General features: G+C 53.5%; 1 protein-coding gene across 1 annotated transcript; it reads right to left on the reverse strand.

Moving 5' to 3' along the window:
• Positions 1-604: 604 nt before the first annotated feature.
• Positions 605-17,034, reverse strand: LOC119101585 (beta-1,3-galactosyltransferase 5). The gene is made up of 4 exons (XM_037224932.1): positions 17,016-17,034; positions 4,810-4,918; positions 1,660-2,690; positions 605-1,463 (listed from the first exon to the last, which is right to left on the reverse strand). The coding sequence occupies exons 2-4, from the start codon at positions 4,825-4,827 to the stop codon at positions 1,205-1,207; spliced, it is 1,308 nt and encodes a 435-aa protein (XP_037080827.1). The 5' UTR covers positions 4,828-4,918; positions 17,016-17,034; the 3' UTR covers positions 605-1,204.
• Between the last annotated feature and the right edge of the window lie 2,477 nt (positions 17,035-19,511).

Raw genomic sequence — 19,511 nt, forward strand, 5'->3', positions numbered from 1 at the left:
GAAAAACGATTAACTAACATGACTGAAACATGCACGAACATATGAACCATTGATAGCATTTCTGGTAGCATTTGTGTGGTATGTCCTTAACGTCTAACCCGCATCGGTACCATGCCCGGTACTTTCCCAGAACTGAACCCAAACCAACCTGTAACCCATTCCGGTACTAAACCTAGAGGCTCGCCCAACACTGAAGTCCTCTTAATGCATGCCTGCAGTGCCTGGGCCAATGAACACCGGAAAAAATCACAAAAATTAAAAAACGCCGGACATGCCTACCTGGCTAGGTGGTAGCCTCAGACCGATCAAGATTCCATTCTTATCTTGGATTTCACTTTGATTTTGGAAATTTGCTTCGGCCTTGTGTCCAAATTCTCGGTGAAAATTGAGGTCCAGCATAGGTCCCGGACAGTAAAAAAACTGCCATTTTCATAGCTGCTTGCACACTAACTAAAAACAGTGAGACTTGAGACTACTTCTACAGGAAAGCTTGTTTTTGCCACCTGCGGATAGGCTCTGCCTCGTCTCAAATGAAGCATACGGCCCTATTGTCAATGTCTCCGCCCACATAGCATGGGCCAGCTGCGAACGTCGCCCGATGCCATACAAAAATCCTTTGTATTTCCCACCAGGTGTGGAAGCGTATACCAAGCAAAGGGACATGACACAATAGGACACAACACTTGTCGTCAGGTTTTCCAACACCTGGCTCAGCACCATCCGACGACTCCGTGACGTTCCGACCAAATCCGTGCTCCTGTTCATATGCCAGTTATCACAAACGGAGCACACGCACGCACCAGACCGCGCCCAGCTGATCAGCCAGCGCCTTGACGTTGCGTGTCAGGCCCTGCCAGCACTTTTTGCGACGCGACCCGCCGGCCACGGACCGTCGCCACCCAGTACCCGAGCGCCACCCGCCGATCCTGCCTTTAGTCACCGGACGCCGGCGCTTGACACGCGGGCGACGTCGCTATCGCCGACTGTCCCGGAACGCTTCTTCCGACACGCGACGCGCGTCTGTCCCGTGACGCGTGATTCGTCTCGGAACGTGACGCGTATCCGGGGGGCGTCGTCAGCGCTGGGACGTCTGAATCTGACCCGGGACGTGCCGTCCGTTCCGGTACACGCCAGTCGGCTGACCGGGCCTCTGTTCCGGCCGGAGCTGTGGTCGGCCGTCGACCGGCGTGTCGCGGACGGCCCGCTATCTGGCCACGTCGCCGAGGTCCTCAGGCTGCTGCGGCATGCCGGTGCGCCGGCGCTTGGTGGCGCCGTGACACGCAGCCGGCATCAGGCGCCGGCGCCCGCACCGCTGCCGGTAACAGTACTCGGCCTGCTTCAGGAACATGCGCATCACCAGCAGGTTGTTCCAGCTGGGGCCGACCAGCGTGTCGCAGCGGCCCCGCGAAGCCTCCTGCTCGGCCGCGCACTGGTAAATGCAGTCGATCTCCATGGTGAACGGGCTGCAACGGAGCGAGAGGCTGGACGGTCAGCAAGCAAAAATTGATGACTGCTCGCCTCAGCAGCTGCATGTGCAAGAGACGCATGTGAGATTGCAGGAAGCTTTGGGCTGTTCTTTCGTTTCGAGCTACACCGAAGTTAGACAGACCAAACAAAGTCTCGGGCCACGCCGAGCACGGGCATCCCGGCGCGTCTCACCTGGTGGACTTGCCAGTGGCGTCCGGCCGACCCCAGAGCTGGTCCATGTCGAGCATGCGCAGCTGAGGCAAGGCCCGTTCACGGACCACGCCCGTCACGAAGGCGTCGTCCACCCAGAAGAACTTCATCTGGGCGGCGGCGGCCACCAGCCGCGCCGCCGCATCCGGCGTAATGGCGTACAGCCAGCCGGACATGTAAGTGGGGTACCTGTCGGGTGCGAATTCCTCGCGCGTCACGAACCACTTGTTGTCGGGTACGCGGATGGGCCCCGTTCCGGCGAACAAAGCGCCGATGGCGGTCATGCGGCGGGGAGCCGTCGACAGACGCTCGCGCAGCTGGAACACGTCCACAGCGATGTCATCGTCCATCTTGACGATGTACTGCGCTTGCGGGCAGTAGGTGGTGGCCCAGTGCAGGCCCATCAGGTGTTTGTAGGTGAGGTTGCGATACGCATCCTGGAAGTGGCCCGATACCAGATCGCCGTGTTCGTGGTTCTCGGCCTGCGAAGCCGCCACGCGCCGGTCGTACTCACCATCCACTGCCGGTGGCGGCAGCTCAGCTAGCAGAAACACACGGCGCATGCGCAGCTCGGCCAGCGTCTGCTGCGGCAGCGCGGCGCGGATGGCGGTGCGCACCGAGGGCGCGCGCGTGTTGGAGGTGACCACCATCACGATGTCGATCTGCGCCGTCCCACACACGTCGTTGTTAATGACGAACGTGAAGTTGCTGAGGTTGGAGAGCCGGAAGCCGTCGGGATACAGCGCCGGCTTGGGGAAGCTGCTCGGCGCTGTGGACGGCGACGGCTTCCCGCTGGTGGGCACAGCGATGTCCGTCGCTCCGACCAGGGCCGGGTTGACGCGGAGCGTTTGCACGTGTTTGTTGGCGGCCTGCAGCCAACCGGCAAACGCACTGCGTTGCTGTGACGGTGCCAGGCGCATGCTGCTGAAGGTCAACATGAACAGGACGGTGGTGCTGAGCGCAACGATGCCCGTCACCATGCATCGGTTGCTGACTCGCGTGAAGTCGGCCTTCTGAAAGCAGCGCATAGCTCAGCTATGGCTCATTAACATCACGTAGCATTCATACCCTGTGTACAGACACTCGCAGAGCTATGGGCGCAACCCGTTGCAACCCAAACGCAGCTGCGTGCTTGATCCCAAGTGGCCTCATTCGGTCGTTAGGAACATTTCCAGCTTGTTGTGGCACGCGCCCTCCTCTCAGCTTTATGACCCGCGTCTGTTTGGCGGTTCGTACTGCCGTGGTGAAATCCACGTGCTTCACAATCTGCATTGCAACACGCGCGCAATATTTGGATCACCTCCTGGTAATTATTGGAATACCAAAACTGAGTTGCATTGCAAAAAGCAAGGAAATTAAAAAAAATTAATTAACGGCGGTAGGTATTTCGATTCTATCCTAAGTTCAACGGCCAGCCCGGTAACGCAGCATTCGAATTTTTGCAGAGGCATTGACATATCTCGTGAATAAGATTTTAAACCTCTCCTTCATAGCCTCAAGAATTCGGTGTTCGGTCATATAACATAACAAAATATCTAACAATTGTACCATAACATATATACCAAAGGACTAACACCTATGCGCCTAAACTATAGGTACACATGGGAGGCATTTGCTTCCCGCTAGGCCCACGCTAAATTCAAAGCTTACAGGATTATTGCAAAGTAGTGAGAAAACTCGTAGGAAAGGGAATGATTTGAAAACTACTACTGAGACTATCTTTAATACCCAACTATATTGCATCCTAAACAACTTAAACTACACCTCGATGAACAGGCACCCGCATTTTTTGGTGTGCACACACCATATTGAGATAAAGGTACGTGATGCGACAGAGCTATAACAATCGTGAACCTACCGAAAATTTCCAGCTGCTGGGAGTCTGCCGCGCCCGTGTAGTGGTATGAGGTACGGCACGTCATCACAAAAAGTATGTTGCTGACAGGTGCACACCCACTGAAATGTGCAGAGCAAGCAAAAGTCCCCCACCTGAGGTGACCGTGAAGTTTCTGTATGCTGGGTCTTTCATAAGCTTTCAGGTATTTCATTGCGGAGGACGTAAATCACTACTTGCTCTCCTTCAGGCAGAATCAACAGATTGTACTCGCGTACGCATACGTCCCTGTGCAGAAACTTGCAGGGGTAATTGTTGTCGCTGCGAGGGCGACACTAGAAGCCTCCCGCCGTGGGAACTCCTGCGTGCCGTTTGCATGTGACTCGCACAGTTGACTGGAACTCTTTAATACTCAGAGCAACACTGTAGAAGATGCGGTATTGCCGCTAGCGGTTGCTTGTCATGACTGATGATTACTGCCACATTTTCGCGCCTCATGTGACAGCTACACATGTGCACAGCCACGTGTGTCTTTTATTTGCATTTCGGGGACGGGGTCCACCGACTGACAAACCGGTGCCGTGTGGTGCATCCTGGGGTGCGAAGAATAATACCGGCGTTTCTGTAAGCTGTTGTGTGCCTCCTGCGGCGACTCCTTGCCTGCGCATTTCCGGGTGTTCATGCTTTTGGGGATGGTATTAGCTCGCATCTCTATTAGGGGAGTCACACCTACCCATTGTTAAGCTGATTCCCACTCAACCTGTCAATACTAATGCTAAGAGGACTGGAGTGTATGCCGAGGAGATATTTTAATCCCGCTCGACCTTCCAAGCAAGGGCTTTATCCAGACACTGTCCGTAATGTTCCTCGAGAGGGTGGAAGCAACTTTAGAGTATTGTTAAGCACAATGGGGAGGAAGATGGCCCTTATGTCTCTCTCCTAAGCTACGTCTCTGATTTTGCTTCCTCCACGTTGTTTTTTTACATAGGTCCACCTCTGCTCGTAGGGAAATCATTGGCGTGTCACCGGTTCCCTAGTGTATCTGTGGAGTGTCATCTCACCTGCTTCCTCCGGCGTGCCTGAGGAGTGTCATCTCATCTGCTCCCTCTGGCGTGTCTGTGGAGTATCACCTCACCTGCTCCCTTCGGCGTGTCTGTGTAGCGTCACCTCACTTGCTCCTTTCGGCGTGTCTGTGGAGCGGGGCACCGGCGTCCAACAGTCACTCTCCTGTGCGTTCATGGATTAGATGAGGACATCTCACCTGTGCCCTTCGGTGTGTTCATGAGGCTTGACCTCACCTGAGCTGGGAGTGTCATGACTGACGGCCGGCCGTCTCGCGCGCCGCAGATCGTCAGCCCGTTCTCGGTGTCGGTGGTTGGCAGCGTCGCCGAGGGCCGCGGCACACGGCTGCAGGTGGAGGCGGCCGATGTCAAGCTGCAGTGCAACACAGGCGAGCGACGCTGCGGACAGCCGCACTATGGCTGGCCGGCCGCACCAAACACGCCGGACGTCCGCGCTCCCGCAGAGCACGGGCGGTGGGCGCCGCTAACCCGGCCCAGCCCGGCTGGGACGGCTGGAACGGCCGACCCGACCCGACCCGACCCGATCCGACCCGATCCGAACCGACCTAACCCGATCCGATCCGACCCGACCCAACCCCCGCAACCACGCGCACTGGGCGTCGCCGGAGACTCGCCACTACTTTCGACGCTGACGACCGCTGCGGTAGCGGCATATCTCCCAAAACTGGGGCGGGGCGTTACCCCGACCCAGGCAGCCATCACCCCCTGTCCGATAGCGTGTCCTCGAGCAAGCCGTGTTCCGGCCTGCACATCGCGTTATCTTCGCTGTACTTTGCACCGTGTAGATGGTGTGGCGGGCACGGGCTGTCGGCAGCACCGACCGTCAAGACAAGGTATTACCAACGTTTTTAGGGTAAAGAGACAAGGTCGGCCGTGACACGACGGTTTGGTCCTGCTGGCTTGCCGTAGGCCGCGCTGTCCGCTGCCAGTAGATCGCTCGACACGTACTCAAGATGGGGTGGAGAGCCGTATCGATACGGGTATCAATGCGGGTCTCCATGGTCTCGTACAGTATCGATACCGAGGCATCATACCCTGCCGCGCGATGGTAAGGCGTGGTGGTTGGACAGGTGAGCAAAACAACATGTGTGTCCCAACAGCGGTGCGGGGCAGGTTTCGATCGACGGGGCTGAGCTGGCTGATGACGGGCCGCCTTAGAACACCGGCCGAGCGACCACGCGTCCGCCGCTGCGGGGACCAAGCCCACCCAACAGACCGGCGATGGAGGCAAGTGTGGATCTCAACGCGACATGGCATGACTAACGGCATACGACATGGCATCGCATGGCTTACGGTACCGCATGGAATGCACCCGAGTCCGTCTAGCAGCAGTAGCAGCAGCAGCAGTGACATCGCAGGTAACAACAAATGCCCTGCTAGGCCTTGAGTTTGCTGCTTCGGGGATAGGCGTCAAACGCCGTGATGCATAGTACCGGTTGTCGTGTTCTGCAAAATGGTGTGTTCGGCGTCCAGCCCACTAATGCGTGCGCACAGTGTTCCACTCTGATGCGTCACCGCTGCACTTGTGCGCGGCGCTTTAACAGGTGTGTGGAGGACAGGAATGCCACTGACGAGGACACGCTGGCGGTCCTGGCTCTCTGGACCGGGCGCGGCGGTGCCTCGTGGGCCGAGGCCAAGCCGAGGCATGACATGATGAAACTTCAGGAAAAACGTAGTTGGAGTGTGTGTGCGATATTTTGAGACAAGTGATCGGCACCTTTTGAACGGGTGACGCCCTGGGATCGCAGCTCACGCTCAGCAGTGTTTGTTGTGTGAGTCCTGACCCCTACCATCCGATATTTTGAGACAAGTTATTGGAACTTGCTGAATGGATGCCGCTCTGGGATCGGAGCTCACGCTCAGCAGTGCTTGTTATGTGAGTCCTGACCCCTACCATCCGATCGCGCCACCTAGGTCAAAGACAGAATTCGGGGGCGAATGTGTAAAGTGCCGCAATCCTCGGCCAGATCCATCCTGCCTTCTGACGTCACCTGACCGTAAGTGCGACTGTTGCCACTGGTGGCAGGCCAAATCTACCAAGGACAAATAGCGTGCGCCTGAAGCGACCCGAACTCACCCCGCCACGGGTGGACTGGCCGGAAAGGCAGGCGCTCCAACCAAATGTCTGCTATTGATGTCATGACGTCATTTATATGTGATACCTGTTATTGGCGGCCGGATTCCTTAGATAACGGGTAAGACCAGTCTACATATCAGTGCACAACAACTTTCCGGGAAGCTGCCTATTTATCTTGACAAGCCTCCATCTGTGGTGAGATGTTTAGCACCAATGTGTGTCAATATAATTTTCAACATCATTGTGTGTCAATATAATTTTCAACACCGATGTGTGTCAATATCACGCCAGTTCTCTTTTCAGATGGCCATCTCCAGACAGAAAATTAGTTTATTCGATTAAATGGCTACATCAGACACCCAATGAATTTTACATGTAGTATACCATCCCGACGAACATATATATATATATATATATATATATATATATATATATATATATATATACATATATATATATATATATATATCATGTGAACATAATACAATACCTTGCAGTATCAACCGCTGCATGAATGCCTGCAATTTCCTGTAATTTTCAAGGATGCTGTTACATCACTATTGACATACAGCAATTCTTATTCAGGGGTTGAGGCTGCTCTTCTTGATGCATGTAAGTCGCGTAATACCGCATTCTTAATTGATTGCCTCATCCCTGCTTAACTTGCTTAACGAAAATCGAGCTTTGATGATCTATAATGTTATTGTTTTTGCTTGGACGCGTTTGCCTCTCGTGTGACACTTTTTAATTAGATTGCCTTCGAATAAAGTGTGTGTGTGTGTGTGTGTGTGTGTGTTGTGTGTGTGTGTGTGGTGTGTGTGTGTGTGTGTGTGTGTGGTGTGTGTGTGTGTGTGTGTGTGTGTGTGTGTGTGTGTGTGTGTGTGTGTGTTTGTGTTTCTCTTGCCTTTGTTGTAACTACGCATCCTGCCGTTATGCAATAGAACTTTGGTGCTGGAAAATAGTTTGTTGAAATTGCACTTGAACCGCTTGGTTGTTTTGGCCACAAGGCTTGAAATGAATAATCAAATCGAAGCATACGAGGCCCAAGCCAATTGTCGCCTAAAACGAAATGCGTTAACGCTCTTAGTTCGCACAGGCATATATTATGGTGGCAGCAACAACAAACCCATCAACTAATCAGCATCTGTCTATTAAGCTAATTTTGCTGTAACTGGTGTTCATTGTCTTCTGTTCTGCTTCCTATTGTTATTCCGACAACATGACGATGATAGAGTTTGACGCTTACGCCTGCCAACATCGCCATTTCCCCACGCTCCCCGTTTGCGAGCGGTTTCCTCTTCATTCCCCTGTTCCCATGAATGCGCGTCATGTGCGTCTGAGCTGATATTTTAAGGTGTCATGTACGTCTGAGCTGATATTTTACGGTGTCATGTACGTCTGAGCTGATATTTTAAGGTGTCATGTACGTCTGAGCTGATATTTTGAGGTGTCATATGCGTCTGAGCTAATATTTTAAGGTGTCATGTACGTCTGAGCTGATACTTTAAGGTGTCATGTACGTCTGAGCTGATATTTTAAGGTGTCATGTACGTCTGAGCTGATACTTTAAGGTGTCATGTACGTCTGAGCTGATACTTTAAGGTGTCATGTACGTCTGAGCTGATATTTTAAGGTGTCATGTACGTCTGAGCTGATACTTTAAGGTGTCATGTACGTCTGAGCTGATGTGTTAAGGCGTCATGCGCGTCTGAGCTGATACTTTAAGGTGTCATGTACGTCTGAGCTGATATTTCAAGGTGTCATGTACGTCTAAGCTGATATGTTAAGGCGTCATGTGCGTCTGAGCTGATATTTTAAGGTGTCATGTACGTCTGAGCTGATATGTTAAGGCGTCATGTGCGTCTGAGCTGATATGTTAAGGCATCATGTGCGTCTGAGCTGATATTTCAAGGCGTCATGTACGTCTGAGCTGATACTTTAAGGTGTCATGTACGTCTGAGCTGATATTTTAAGGTGTCATGTACGTCTGAGCTGATATGTTAAGGCGTCATGTGCGTCTGAGCTGATATGTTAAGGCGTCATGTGCGCCTGAGCTGATATTTCAAGGCGTCATGTACGTCTGAGCTGATATGTTAAGGCGTCATGTGCGCCTGAGCTGATATGTTAAGGCGTCATGTGCGTCTGAGCTGATATTTCAAGGCGTCATGTACGTCTGAGCTGATATGTTAAGGCGTCATGCGCGTCTGAGCTGATATTTCAAGGTGTCATGTACGTCTGAGCTGATATGTTAAGGCGTCATGCGCGTCTGAGCTGATATTTTAAGGTGTCATGCGCGTCTGAGCTGATAAGTTAGGGTGTCAGGCTGATAGTCCACAACTGCTAGGCTCATCCATAATTCTGTGGACAGCTCCCTGACTCATGCGTATCTGCAGGGTACTCGCATGCTCAAGTTCAAGCCAGTCGACAGTTTTTTTTTTGCAGGCTGTGATGATGACATCTGCTCCCGGGCAGGGTTTAAATCCATTGGATATGTGGTCCCTAATGAGAGCTTATTGGCGCTCAGCGTGTTTTATCAGGTAAGACCCAAACATTTAACACCACGATCCACCCCGATTTCCCATCCCTCTGCAGCTTCACAGTAAGTCTTTGATATGAGTTTTGCGCTCTCCCCTCCGTCATTCAACGGTCGTGATGGCATTTCTGCCAGATTTTAATCAGGTTCCATTCATGCTTACTTAGCTGCATTCCTGGTCTGAAGGGGGACTCCTCCAATATTTACCATTATGTCTGACAAGGCTGGCCCGTGTTGTATTCGAGTCTCTGCAGCATAGGCAACACCAGACTCTTAACAAAACTGTGGAGGCGCTCCGCCAGCGTTTCGCCCGGCGGGCGTGGTGGAAGCTCACGCCAAGCTTCCAGGACTGGCTTTTGACCAGAGCGAGGCTATTGAGCCCTTCTTGGTCCGATTTAAAGCAGCCACGTGCGCAGCGTTCCCACGTGAGCACCGTGACTGGTTCCTTTTACATACTTCCTGTTCAGTCTGCCCCTCAGCATCCGCACCGAGGCCATAGTCTGCCAGATACGAGCCATTTGAGCAGGCAGTCTTGAACACCAAGTGTCTGTTAGAAGCAAGCAAGGCCACTGCTGTAGCTGCCGGTCCGTCCTGTGGCAAAATCGGGGTTCGCCTCGTGGACGATAATGCAGCGTTCGCCCGGCTCCTCAGCCGGTTGGAAGCCCTATGGGCTGAGGAAGGCCAGGTGCGCGCGGACGAATTGGGCATGTTCAAGCTGACTGTCAGCAACGCACGGCCACTTGTCACGCATGTGGCAAGCGAGACCTCGTCGGGCCGGCCCGTCTTTCAAAAAACGCGTAGCGCGGGGAGCGAGTCGCACTATCCGGAGCTCTCGCTTCCACCGGCAGGCTCCCGCCTCAGTGATGAAGAGTGACCTGTGGCAAGCGAGACCTCGTCGTGCCGGCCCGTCTTTCAAAAAACGCGTAGCGCGGGGAGCGAGTCGCACTATCCGGAGCTCTCGTTTCCACCGGCAGGCTCCCGCCTCAGTGATGAAGAGAGACTTGGCTCAGCTTGCGGCCCCCGGCCCGCTCACATGTTGCGCCGACGTCTCCAGCAGACAGGGTGAGCCGTTGCACCAGTCGAGCACGCCGGCTACTGCTAGTTCGGTTGATGCTCTCGAGGTCGGGTTGCCTCCTGGGCATCGGGTGCCGCTGATGCTATTGGCACGGCTCTCTCCACATCTCACTTGGTTTCTCAGCCCATCCTCAACGCTACTGATGTAGCATCTATCGCTCGTCCGGCCACGTATGCCGCTGGAAAAATGGCTGAGCCTCTCTCGACGCCTCACCGGACAGTGCTCGCCACTTCCCGCACAGTCGTTAATTCAGCCATTGGAGCAATGCCCTCAGCTCCCATAGATGACACGGCAGTCCCTCATCTCTCTTCCATCCCCCGATCATGCCATGCGTCCTGAAGAATGCACTGCCAACTCCGTCATTTCGTCACCGCAGGTTTCCACGTTTGAGGTTCCTGGCGCCGTCACCTCGGGTCATCCCGAGTTCCAAGCTCCAGTTGTCCTGCCTGTGTCACTCACGATGTATGTTCTTGAGTTACTGCATAGCGTTTCCTTTGATGGGCATTTCGGGTCGGAAAAGTTTCTGGCTGAATGCCATCTCCGTTTCTTTTGGTTGCACATGGAGAACAATGTAAAAAGCTTCTGTCGACAGTGCTGCCGTTGTGAGGACGAGAATGCGCCGGTGCAGGCCCCCTAGAGCGGCAACGGATCTGCTCGTATGGGTCCCAGCCATTTGAGGAAGTGAGTATAAGCATTCTCACGAATCTACTGGTCACCGCTTTGGAAAACAAACATTTGTTAGTTGTGGTTGATTTGTTCACAAAGCGGTCGAAAGCCGGTCCTTTAAAGGCTGTGCCGACCGCTGGCAGTCGCACAGCTCCTTGTTGAACAGTTCATAGCTCACTTTGGGTGCTCATTAAGAGGACACTCCGATCGAGGTAGGTGTTTCGTAAGCAAAACGTTAGACCTCACGTGTTAGCGCCTGGATGTCGATAAGTCGACCACCAGCAGTCATTTCAATGTTTGCTTAATTTCTCCAAAGATATTCGCACAGCTGATGGGATAAACACATTCCGCTGCTTATGTTAGCATATCGAGCTCAAGTAAGCAAGGCTGCTGGGTTTTCACGTACAAGCTCCTCTTAGCCTGGGAACCAAGGCTGCCAGCCGCGGCAGAGCTCGAACTTACCCCAGCAAAGCCCGGTCAAACAGTGCTGTTGAGTATTCTGACCAGCTGCGTGAGTTCCGTCGTCGTTTTCTTGACGCTGCTCTCCACCGGTCAGACGCCTGTCACAGTGCAAACAAGCGTGCATATGACCGAAAGTTAAATGAGCTAAAATTTGACGCGGGGAACAGTTTGTTTTTTTTGTATCGAGCGGTAGTTCTAAATGGCCAGTACTACAACTTTCTGTGCCCTTACTGACGGGCCGTCGTCCTAGAGAAAATTGACGCCATTTACTACCGCACCCGCCCGGAAGGAGCGGTTAGAACACTTGCCGCTCACCACAATCGTTTGGCAAAAGCACCCGTGCCCACTTCCGCCCTGCCAAAGCTTTTAGCTGGGAGGCTGGGCGTTCCTCGGCCATCGCCCTCTTGCTTGGCTCCTGTGCGTCAGCAGAATCGCTGCGTCGACACATCGGCAGCGCCGCGGTCTCCGCTACCGAGTGGACTCTGCGCCGGTTGCGCTGCGCGGATGTGACGGGCGTCTCTTCCGGCCTTCAGTCTTACAGCCCGTCCTGGAGTTCTGAGCACCTGGCCACCATATGCCGTCGTCTGTTGCTCCTTACCGGAGACCTGATCTGGTCTCGTCAGCTGCTGTGTCCCGCCTGCCTGCCGACCGTCGCTGACGACGGAGCCGGCCGGGGACCGTCCGAGACGGAGCCGGACCCTGAGTGTTCCGCCCAGCTGCTGGCCGTGGCCGTCAGCCATATTGGCCGTGCTGGATGTCTCATACCCCACACCACGGTCGCGTGCTGTCCGCACGTTCGAGAGCCGGCTGCCGGTGGCTGTGCTGCCGCGTCCCGCCTGTCAGCCGACCGGCGCGAACGACGACGAAAACTGTCTGCAACTGTCTCGCTGCCGCCCATGACCGCGAACTCAAACGCCCATGACAACCTAGGGAAGTGCGGAGCCGGTGAGCCGCGGACACTTTTCATATATATAAATGGTCATATTCCAGCTGGCTACGGTTTTTCTAAGCGTCCCTACCGCAATACATCCCTTACAGTGCCGGCATCGTTACAGAACTCCTCGCTCGGGCCTTGGGCGGCGATGCGCTGCAGTCAAGTGGACCGAGGCACGCGGCACTCTGAAGTAGGTCACGGGTACTCTCTCAGCCCCCTGTGAGGACAGGGCGGGTTTCGCTGGTCTGGCGGATTTCTCCCAGGTGTCTGCCCATAAATCTCTCTAAGGGTGCTAGATATTGAGTCGTTATCGCGCCATTTGTAATGCCCATGTGCAAGGTGTCATAGAACACCTGTGTGCTGCTAGGTGAGTTCTTGCTTAGTCTGGCGAGCGCCGCTTCGGGGCGTCCCCAGGTGCCCCGTGCAAGGGACGCGGCCGCGGGGGCCAGGGGAGGGGGAGTAACAAAGGAGAAGACTCGGAGGGCCGCCGGCGCGAGGACGGACGCGCCGGCGGGACGGACGGCGTGGAGTGCCTGTGACGCGTGTCAAATAAAGAAGTGACTTTGGACGTACTGAGTGTACCAGTGAGCCAGAGGCCAGACACCGAAGCAGCAGAAATTACACACGGTTAAATGAACCATGCTAGTGATAGGTCTCCGCACGGAACTTTATCGTGCCTAGGATCGTCGCGTGATTTCGCCTTCGTCGGTTGGCCTCGCCTGGGTTCATAAGTCTTCGGATTACCTGCCATGACGTTATATGAACCAGCTAAATGGCGGATATGACATTGCATGACCTAACAATATTTCATTTAGCATAACATGGTATTGCAGCGCGTGCTCCCACTGGCTTGCTGTTTCGCAAGCAGCGGCATACACCTGTTCTTTTCTGCTTGTTATCTATCCCCCGGCTTGTGATTAGCCTGCTCTCATGTGCTTGATAGATGCTTTGAATGGTCTGCTAAAAGAGAGAGAGAGAGAGAGAGAGAGAGAGAGAGAGAGAGAGAGAGAGAGAGAGAGAGAGAGAGAGAGAGAGAGAGACAGAGAGAGAGAGGAGAGAGAGAGAGAGCGAGAGAGAGAGAGAGAGAGAGAGAGAGAGAGATAGCGAGGAGAGAGATGACGAGGAGAGAGGAGAGAGAGAGAGAGAGGAGAGGAGAGAGAGCTACACACATATATATATATATATATATATATATATATATATATATATATATATATATATATGAAGATATATGCACATATACATGTACATATATAAACGTATATGAATATATATATATATATATATATATATATATATATATATATATATATATATATATATATATATATGAAGATATATGCACATATACATGTACATATATAAACGTATATGAATATATATATATATATATATATATATATATATACATATACATATACCAACCTATGCTGACTCACCTTTGCTTGTTACATTAACTTGCGAAATGTTTGACAGGTAACAATAGCTGAATCGTTGGCAAAAATCATTCACATGCGGTGTACACCAGGATGGCTTAACACACGTACGCGATACAAACAAAACGAAAATACCGCACAAGAACATTTGATGACACCCGATCCAACCCCAAATCTACAGATGTGTGCCATTTTATGATAATTCCAATGAATATGATTACATCATGTCATTTAGCACCAGACGTTTCGTAAAAAGTACCCACATCGAACACGAAATATCTCCTGCCTGATGTACCGTAGATGGGAGCCAAAATTTGAGCATCACATGTGAATAAATGCACACGTATGATCGAGGGGTGAGTTTTACGAGTGAATTTCTGTCTGGACAGATTTACCTAGAGACAGAAAACAGCATGTTCTGTAGACAGGGCAATAATTGAGCACTACAAAAGCGATCAGCCAGCGGGACTGGATGTGAGCCAGCCCTCTCCAGCTCCATCGAGTGCTGACGTTCAGGTCGGCATTAGGTCAGAGACTGGCCAGCTCGAAAAACAACATGTATGCTTGACAGTTGTGGGCGCGGCACATGCGGTATGGCTGGACGCTGGAGTCGTACTCGTATCGGACTCCCAACTAGGCTTGTTTACCGTGGGCTCTGTATCGTCCCGTGCGCGTTACGTCTAAAATGATGTGTCGCGCCGTGCAGGTCCTAGTGACAGTCTCCCGGTGCGGCAGAGTATTGCGACGGGTCCGGGCCGCTGGCGGAGAAGCCCAGACGGGTGTTGAGCTTGTCTCTGTGCTGATGTTGCTGCAAAAACTGTTTCAGGTGCAATACGAGGATGCGCGGGAGCCTCTGAATCATGAAGTTCTTGGAACACCTTCTAAGCTTCTGGCACATTCAGGGCTTTTTGCTTCTGGCACATCTGGCTTGCGTTTTCCGTCGAACAGTCATCCTTGGTAAGAAGGCCAAAGCAGTCCTGCAACCGCACCTGCCCCGTATTGGATGGGATTAGCAGGCTCAGGTCCCACAACGGGTCCAACGTCACGGCCGCGCGGCCGTACACCGTGCACCGCAGCGTGGACTTGCGCTGTCCGACAAACAAATCTACGAACTTCGAGCTCGTCAAGAGCAAGAAACGCTTTCAGGCCCCCCCCCCCCCCCCCAGCGGTTGATGGGTGGCAATGGGGCTGTCATTGATGCAGGTGGCCATGATATTGGGTTGGTTGTTAACGCGGTTCACATCCTTGTGCAATCCCTCCAGCGGTCATCTGAGAAACTCTTGTGCCTCTTGCTGCTAAGAGCCCAGAAATCTGACCGCAAACCACTGGAGCTGTACCTTCAATGGGGAGACGGTCAGCGCCCGGTGAGTGCCACCTGATCTCCTCCATAGGCCTCGCATTAGTGTGACAATTGTTCCCATGTGAGTACCCTCATGACAGAGGTGGTCGTCTTGATATCTTTCCAGTACTCGTCTCGCAGGTGCATTGCCAATGTTCTGAAGCCCAGTAAGGCCAGGCAGCCATGCCGCAGGCCGCGCCCTGTCGCCTTCTTCGTTCGAGCTGATGATCCACGGGCAACTCGACGACAGGGTGCCGGGCCTGGGCAGGCGACCGACCGGGCAGAGCTGATCTCAGCTCCTCTGTGCAGCTCGTGCCCGCTCCGCTGGGTGCGCCCCCTTGCACTTCTTCCGGGTGCTCCTCGGCCGCCCAGCTGCTCAGTGGACTTGTTCAGCTCGGCCTGCAGCTCCAGATGGTGACATTATGAGCCTGGCTTCACCGGGCTGTCTTGCAGATCTGGGAGGAGGTGACGGCCGTCAGTATGTAGAAGGCGGCGACAGGTAAGGTGTTTCATTAAGCGGCCTGATGAGGGTTGGTTGCTTCCGGATGTGGTGCTCAGTTCACCGTAGTCTGTTTGCCTTTGGGCGCGGACCAGCAATGTGCGATGACAGGTGTGCTATGGGAACTAGTTGCGGTGAGTACAGAGGCAGCGTTGCCACAGATGGCGGCGCTTGATCGCCGCTGCCAGAGCCAGCCAGCCGCAAAATGATCTCTAGATGTGTCGACAAGCCGCGACCCTAACTCTCTGACGAAAGTCTTGGTGCACGGACCACAGACGCTTCCAGCCCAAAAAGCAACGGGTCGGACCTAAAATCCGTCAGCGAGATTTTTGCTTTGCGCCTTTTCCTAGACTCAGCATCGCGTGTGGCGACTCCAGTGGTAATTGCGGCGGTAATTACATCAGATTCGGCACACGCGTTCACGCAGGTAGTGTCCCATCCTCGGTTTTTCCCTGGAGTAAGGGCAAAATGCCAAATCTGGTCCTTTGCCGTCGCCGCGGCCCAAGCTGATTGGTTCCAGCATTGCCGGTGTGCCGGCAGACTGCCGGGCACGCCAGGCGACATTGCTCGGCGCTGTGTGTCGGGGATGTCCTCCGGCGCTGAGACGGCACGTCGAGGTATGGTAGCCCGTACCGCCTACAGGAGCTCCGCATCCGCATTGATGTGGGCTGCATACAGTGACTCCAACCCTCAATGCTTGTGAGATGCGCACCGTCTCGCTATCGATCAGAGCACCAAGGTTGGTGGATGCCACGGCGTGCAGCCAGCCTCCGAAAACCTTCGAAAGCCTTCAAAAGCAAAGAGCTACGATGGCGCTCTGCGAGGCCGGAGTCACATGCCTGCTGCTGGCGCGAGCCACCCCATGGAGCTTCTGAATCACCCGTCTCAGCTTGTCAATACTCTGTCACCAGCTCGGATGACCTGCACCATGCCTGCACTGAGGCTTGCTGTCAGCATGAAGGTCAAGTGCTGATCCCAGCAGGACACTGTTGTCACGCAGTTTGGCAGAGTGAGGTCCTTGATCCGATGGAGCCCAATCGGAGCTCGCGGCATGCTGTTATCTGGTTGATATGACCATTTGACTCCAACAGCCGGGCCGGCCAGCATGTCCGGTCTATTTTAACGCTTTTTCTAAATGTTGATGAATGCGACTGCACAAAGTCCGAGGCGGAGCCTATGTTGGGGACGAGGGTTAGAAGCACGGGGACCATGCCGTCTTGTGAGTGTTTAACGGTAGTGTCATGTCCATGCATGGAAATATTCGACATAGAGCCCTCGCCCCCCCCCCCCCCCCCCCACACACACAGTTTGGAGGTCCGCTCCAGCGCGGCTGGAGGGCCAGCCGGCCGGCCGGCGAGTGGGCTGAGGGCAGAGCCGTGGCGGGGCCGGCGGCCGCCTCACCTGTGCGCTGCGTCGGCGCCGCTGCCGGGCGACTGACGAAGCGCCCCGAGGCGGCGGCGCCGGCCGGCCAGCCCGCGATCGATCCCGGCCCGATACCGGCCGCGCGCGCGCGCCGTCTCCCGGACTACTGGCGCCGCCGCCCTGGGCTGCTCTGGCCGGCGCACCTGGGGCAGCGCAGTCCCACGGGACCCGGCACTCCTGCTCGGGCTGTATGAGAGCGTCTTTAGTGGACGGGTCAATGCTACCCCCGGAACCGAACACGCCTGGTCGGGCTGTATGAGAGCGTCTCTAGTGGACGGGTCAGTGCTACCCCCGGAACGGGGCACTCCTGCTCCGACTGCATGAAAGCGTCTTTAGAGCACCGGCCAGACGATGCTCCGTATCGCTGCAGCGATTGCCGTCGCGTTCAACTGAGCCTTCAAGTGGCGGCTTGTGCACCGGATTTCACGCCCAGTGTTGGTGTCCGTTTTAGCATGATTTAGCCGAGGAGTTCAGGATTTCACGCCAATTAGATGGTCCGACACGATAATGTCCATTGATATAGAAGAGCAACTGGATAGTTCTGACCGAATCTATTGTATGGAATCTTTGGTTGCAACCTGCTTACGTTTTTATCGGAGATACTGAGAACAGTTGTAATTATATATGAATCACCATGTGCCGCGGCGAGACATTACATAAACACTTATGAAGTTGTCAACGTTCAAACGTGGTTTTCACGTGCACAGCACACTTCAGTCCGTTTTTAGAGCGCCTCCTTGAGGCTGCTTCGAGCGGAGGAGGTGAGCGGAGGATATGTCAACGGAAGAAAGGTGAGCGGAAGATAGGTGAGCGGAGGATATGTGAGCGGAAGAAAGGTGAGCGGAGGATAGTTGAGCAGAGGATATGTGAGCGGAGGATGCGTGAGCGGAGGATAGGTGAGTGGGGAATAGGTGAGCGGAGGATATGTGAGTGGAAGAAAAGTGAGCGGAGGATAGGTGAGTGGTGGATGGGTAAGCGGAGGATGGGCGAACGAAGGATAGCTACGCGGAGGATAGGTGAAGTATGATCTTCTTTAGCGTGACGAAATTTATTTGACCGATTTACTCGTCACCAGATTTTACCACACTGTATCTTAAAACACCCGGACATGTTATAGCAACAGTGTCGGGAAACACGACAAAATCGAGTTGCTGTACACGGTTTGACACCCAGATAGTGCATTTCTGTTGTGCTATATTTTGCATTGCCCAAATTTCAGTATATTTACATGATCAGGACCGCTCCAACCAAGTCAGGGCTCCATTTCAATTGGTTGTGAACAAGAAATCCCCTCCCACTTGGGTAGCATGCTGCGTGGGGAACCTTTTGCACAACAGAGCCGCGAAACTGGAACCACTCATGCATCGCATGTGTCGTGTTTTGTATTCTGAGTGTTCCATTTAGTTGCCACTACCAGCGATCAATATCGGAAGTGTAAGTTGACGGGCATTAACCGCAATGAACACTTCGTTGATGGCCAGCCATGGGTTGCTATGCACACATCGTTTGCCCTGCTTTGGCGGCCGTTTAATCAATGGTATTTGGACCCCTTACAGCACGGAAAATGTGAATGCGTTTCTTGATGGGTGAAAAGCATTCGTCGCAGTGTTTGCCTTGCTTGGACACATGCCAGGCCGGATCCCTTGTTACCGGTGTAGGCAGCATGGAGCCAGGGATCAAAATGGCCGTTCACCGATTGCGTCTGACTGGCGACACGAGCCAAGTTGTCCGAAACCGCCGCTGGAAAACCCGAAATAACAGAATGACACTGCCGTGCTTAGACATCTGGAATTTGAATAAGTGTCAAGCATTACGCCAGGTGGTGCGTTCCTGAAAAAACACAATGTTTACCTATGTGATTTAGGTCTGTGACCTATTCTGACCTTTAAGGAGTCCGTAGAAGATGGTATGGTACGGTGCCTGTTATTCATAAATTTAGAATGAGCGCCCGAAGCTGTCCCATACAGCGAGCTCTCGAGTAAACAAAAACGGTTTGTTTTTGTCCATGGTCTTAGCTTCATACCTCACCCTAGGTCAATGAAATTTGTTAATTCAATTGTTGCGCTGCCTAAAAAACTTTCTCAGAGATGTGTGGCTTCGTTTAACACTCAGTTGTTGTATCAGATTGAACGATTCCCTAGAAGTTGTCTACACTGAATCTATGACATGGCTTTGACCTGCCGTTGGTCAGCGATCTTACAGGATGCATCTACGTTTTTGATAGCAAACAATCCGCTATTCGATTTTCTACAGCTTTGCAGGATTTGGTGCGGTTACACCGAGCCGTTCGGAAAGCACTGCGGAAAAATCCTTCGGAAAGGTCAGATTGACCCCCACCCGAGCGCCTGTTACTTGCAAGTTCCATGACGTGCAGTTTTATGTGTTTTGGGCTTATGCTCATAACGTAGGGCTTCAGTAATGCAGCAGTGTCGGCCGGTCGCACGCGGACTCGTTACTGGCCACCCGCCGCACGCC

Source organism: Pollicipes pollicipes, unplaced genomic scaffold (assembly GCF_011947565.3).
Source record: "Pollicipes pollicipes isolate AB1234 unplaced genomic scaffold, Ppol_2.1 Scaffold_4881;HRSCAF=5763_pilon_pilon_pilon, whole genome shotgun sequence".
Taxonomy (NCBI): Eukaryota; Metazoa; Arthropoda; class Thecostraca; order Pollicipedomorpha; family Pollicipedidae; genus Pollicipes; species Pollicipes pollicipes.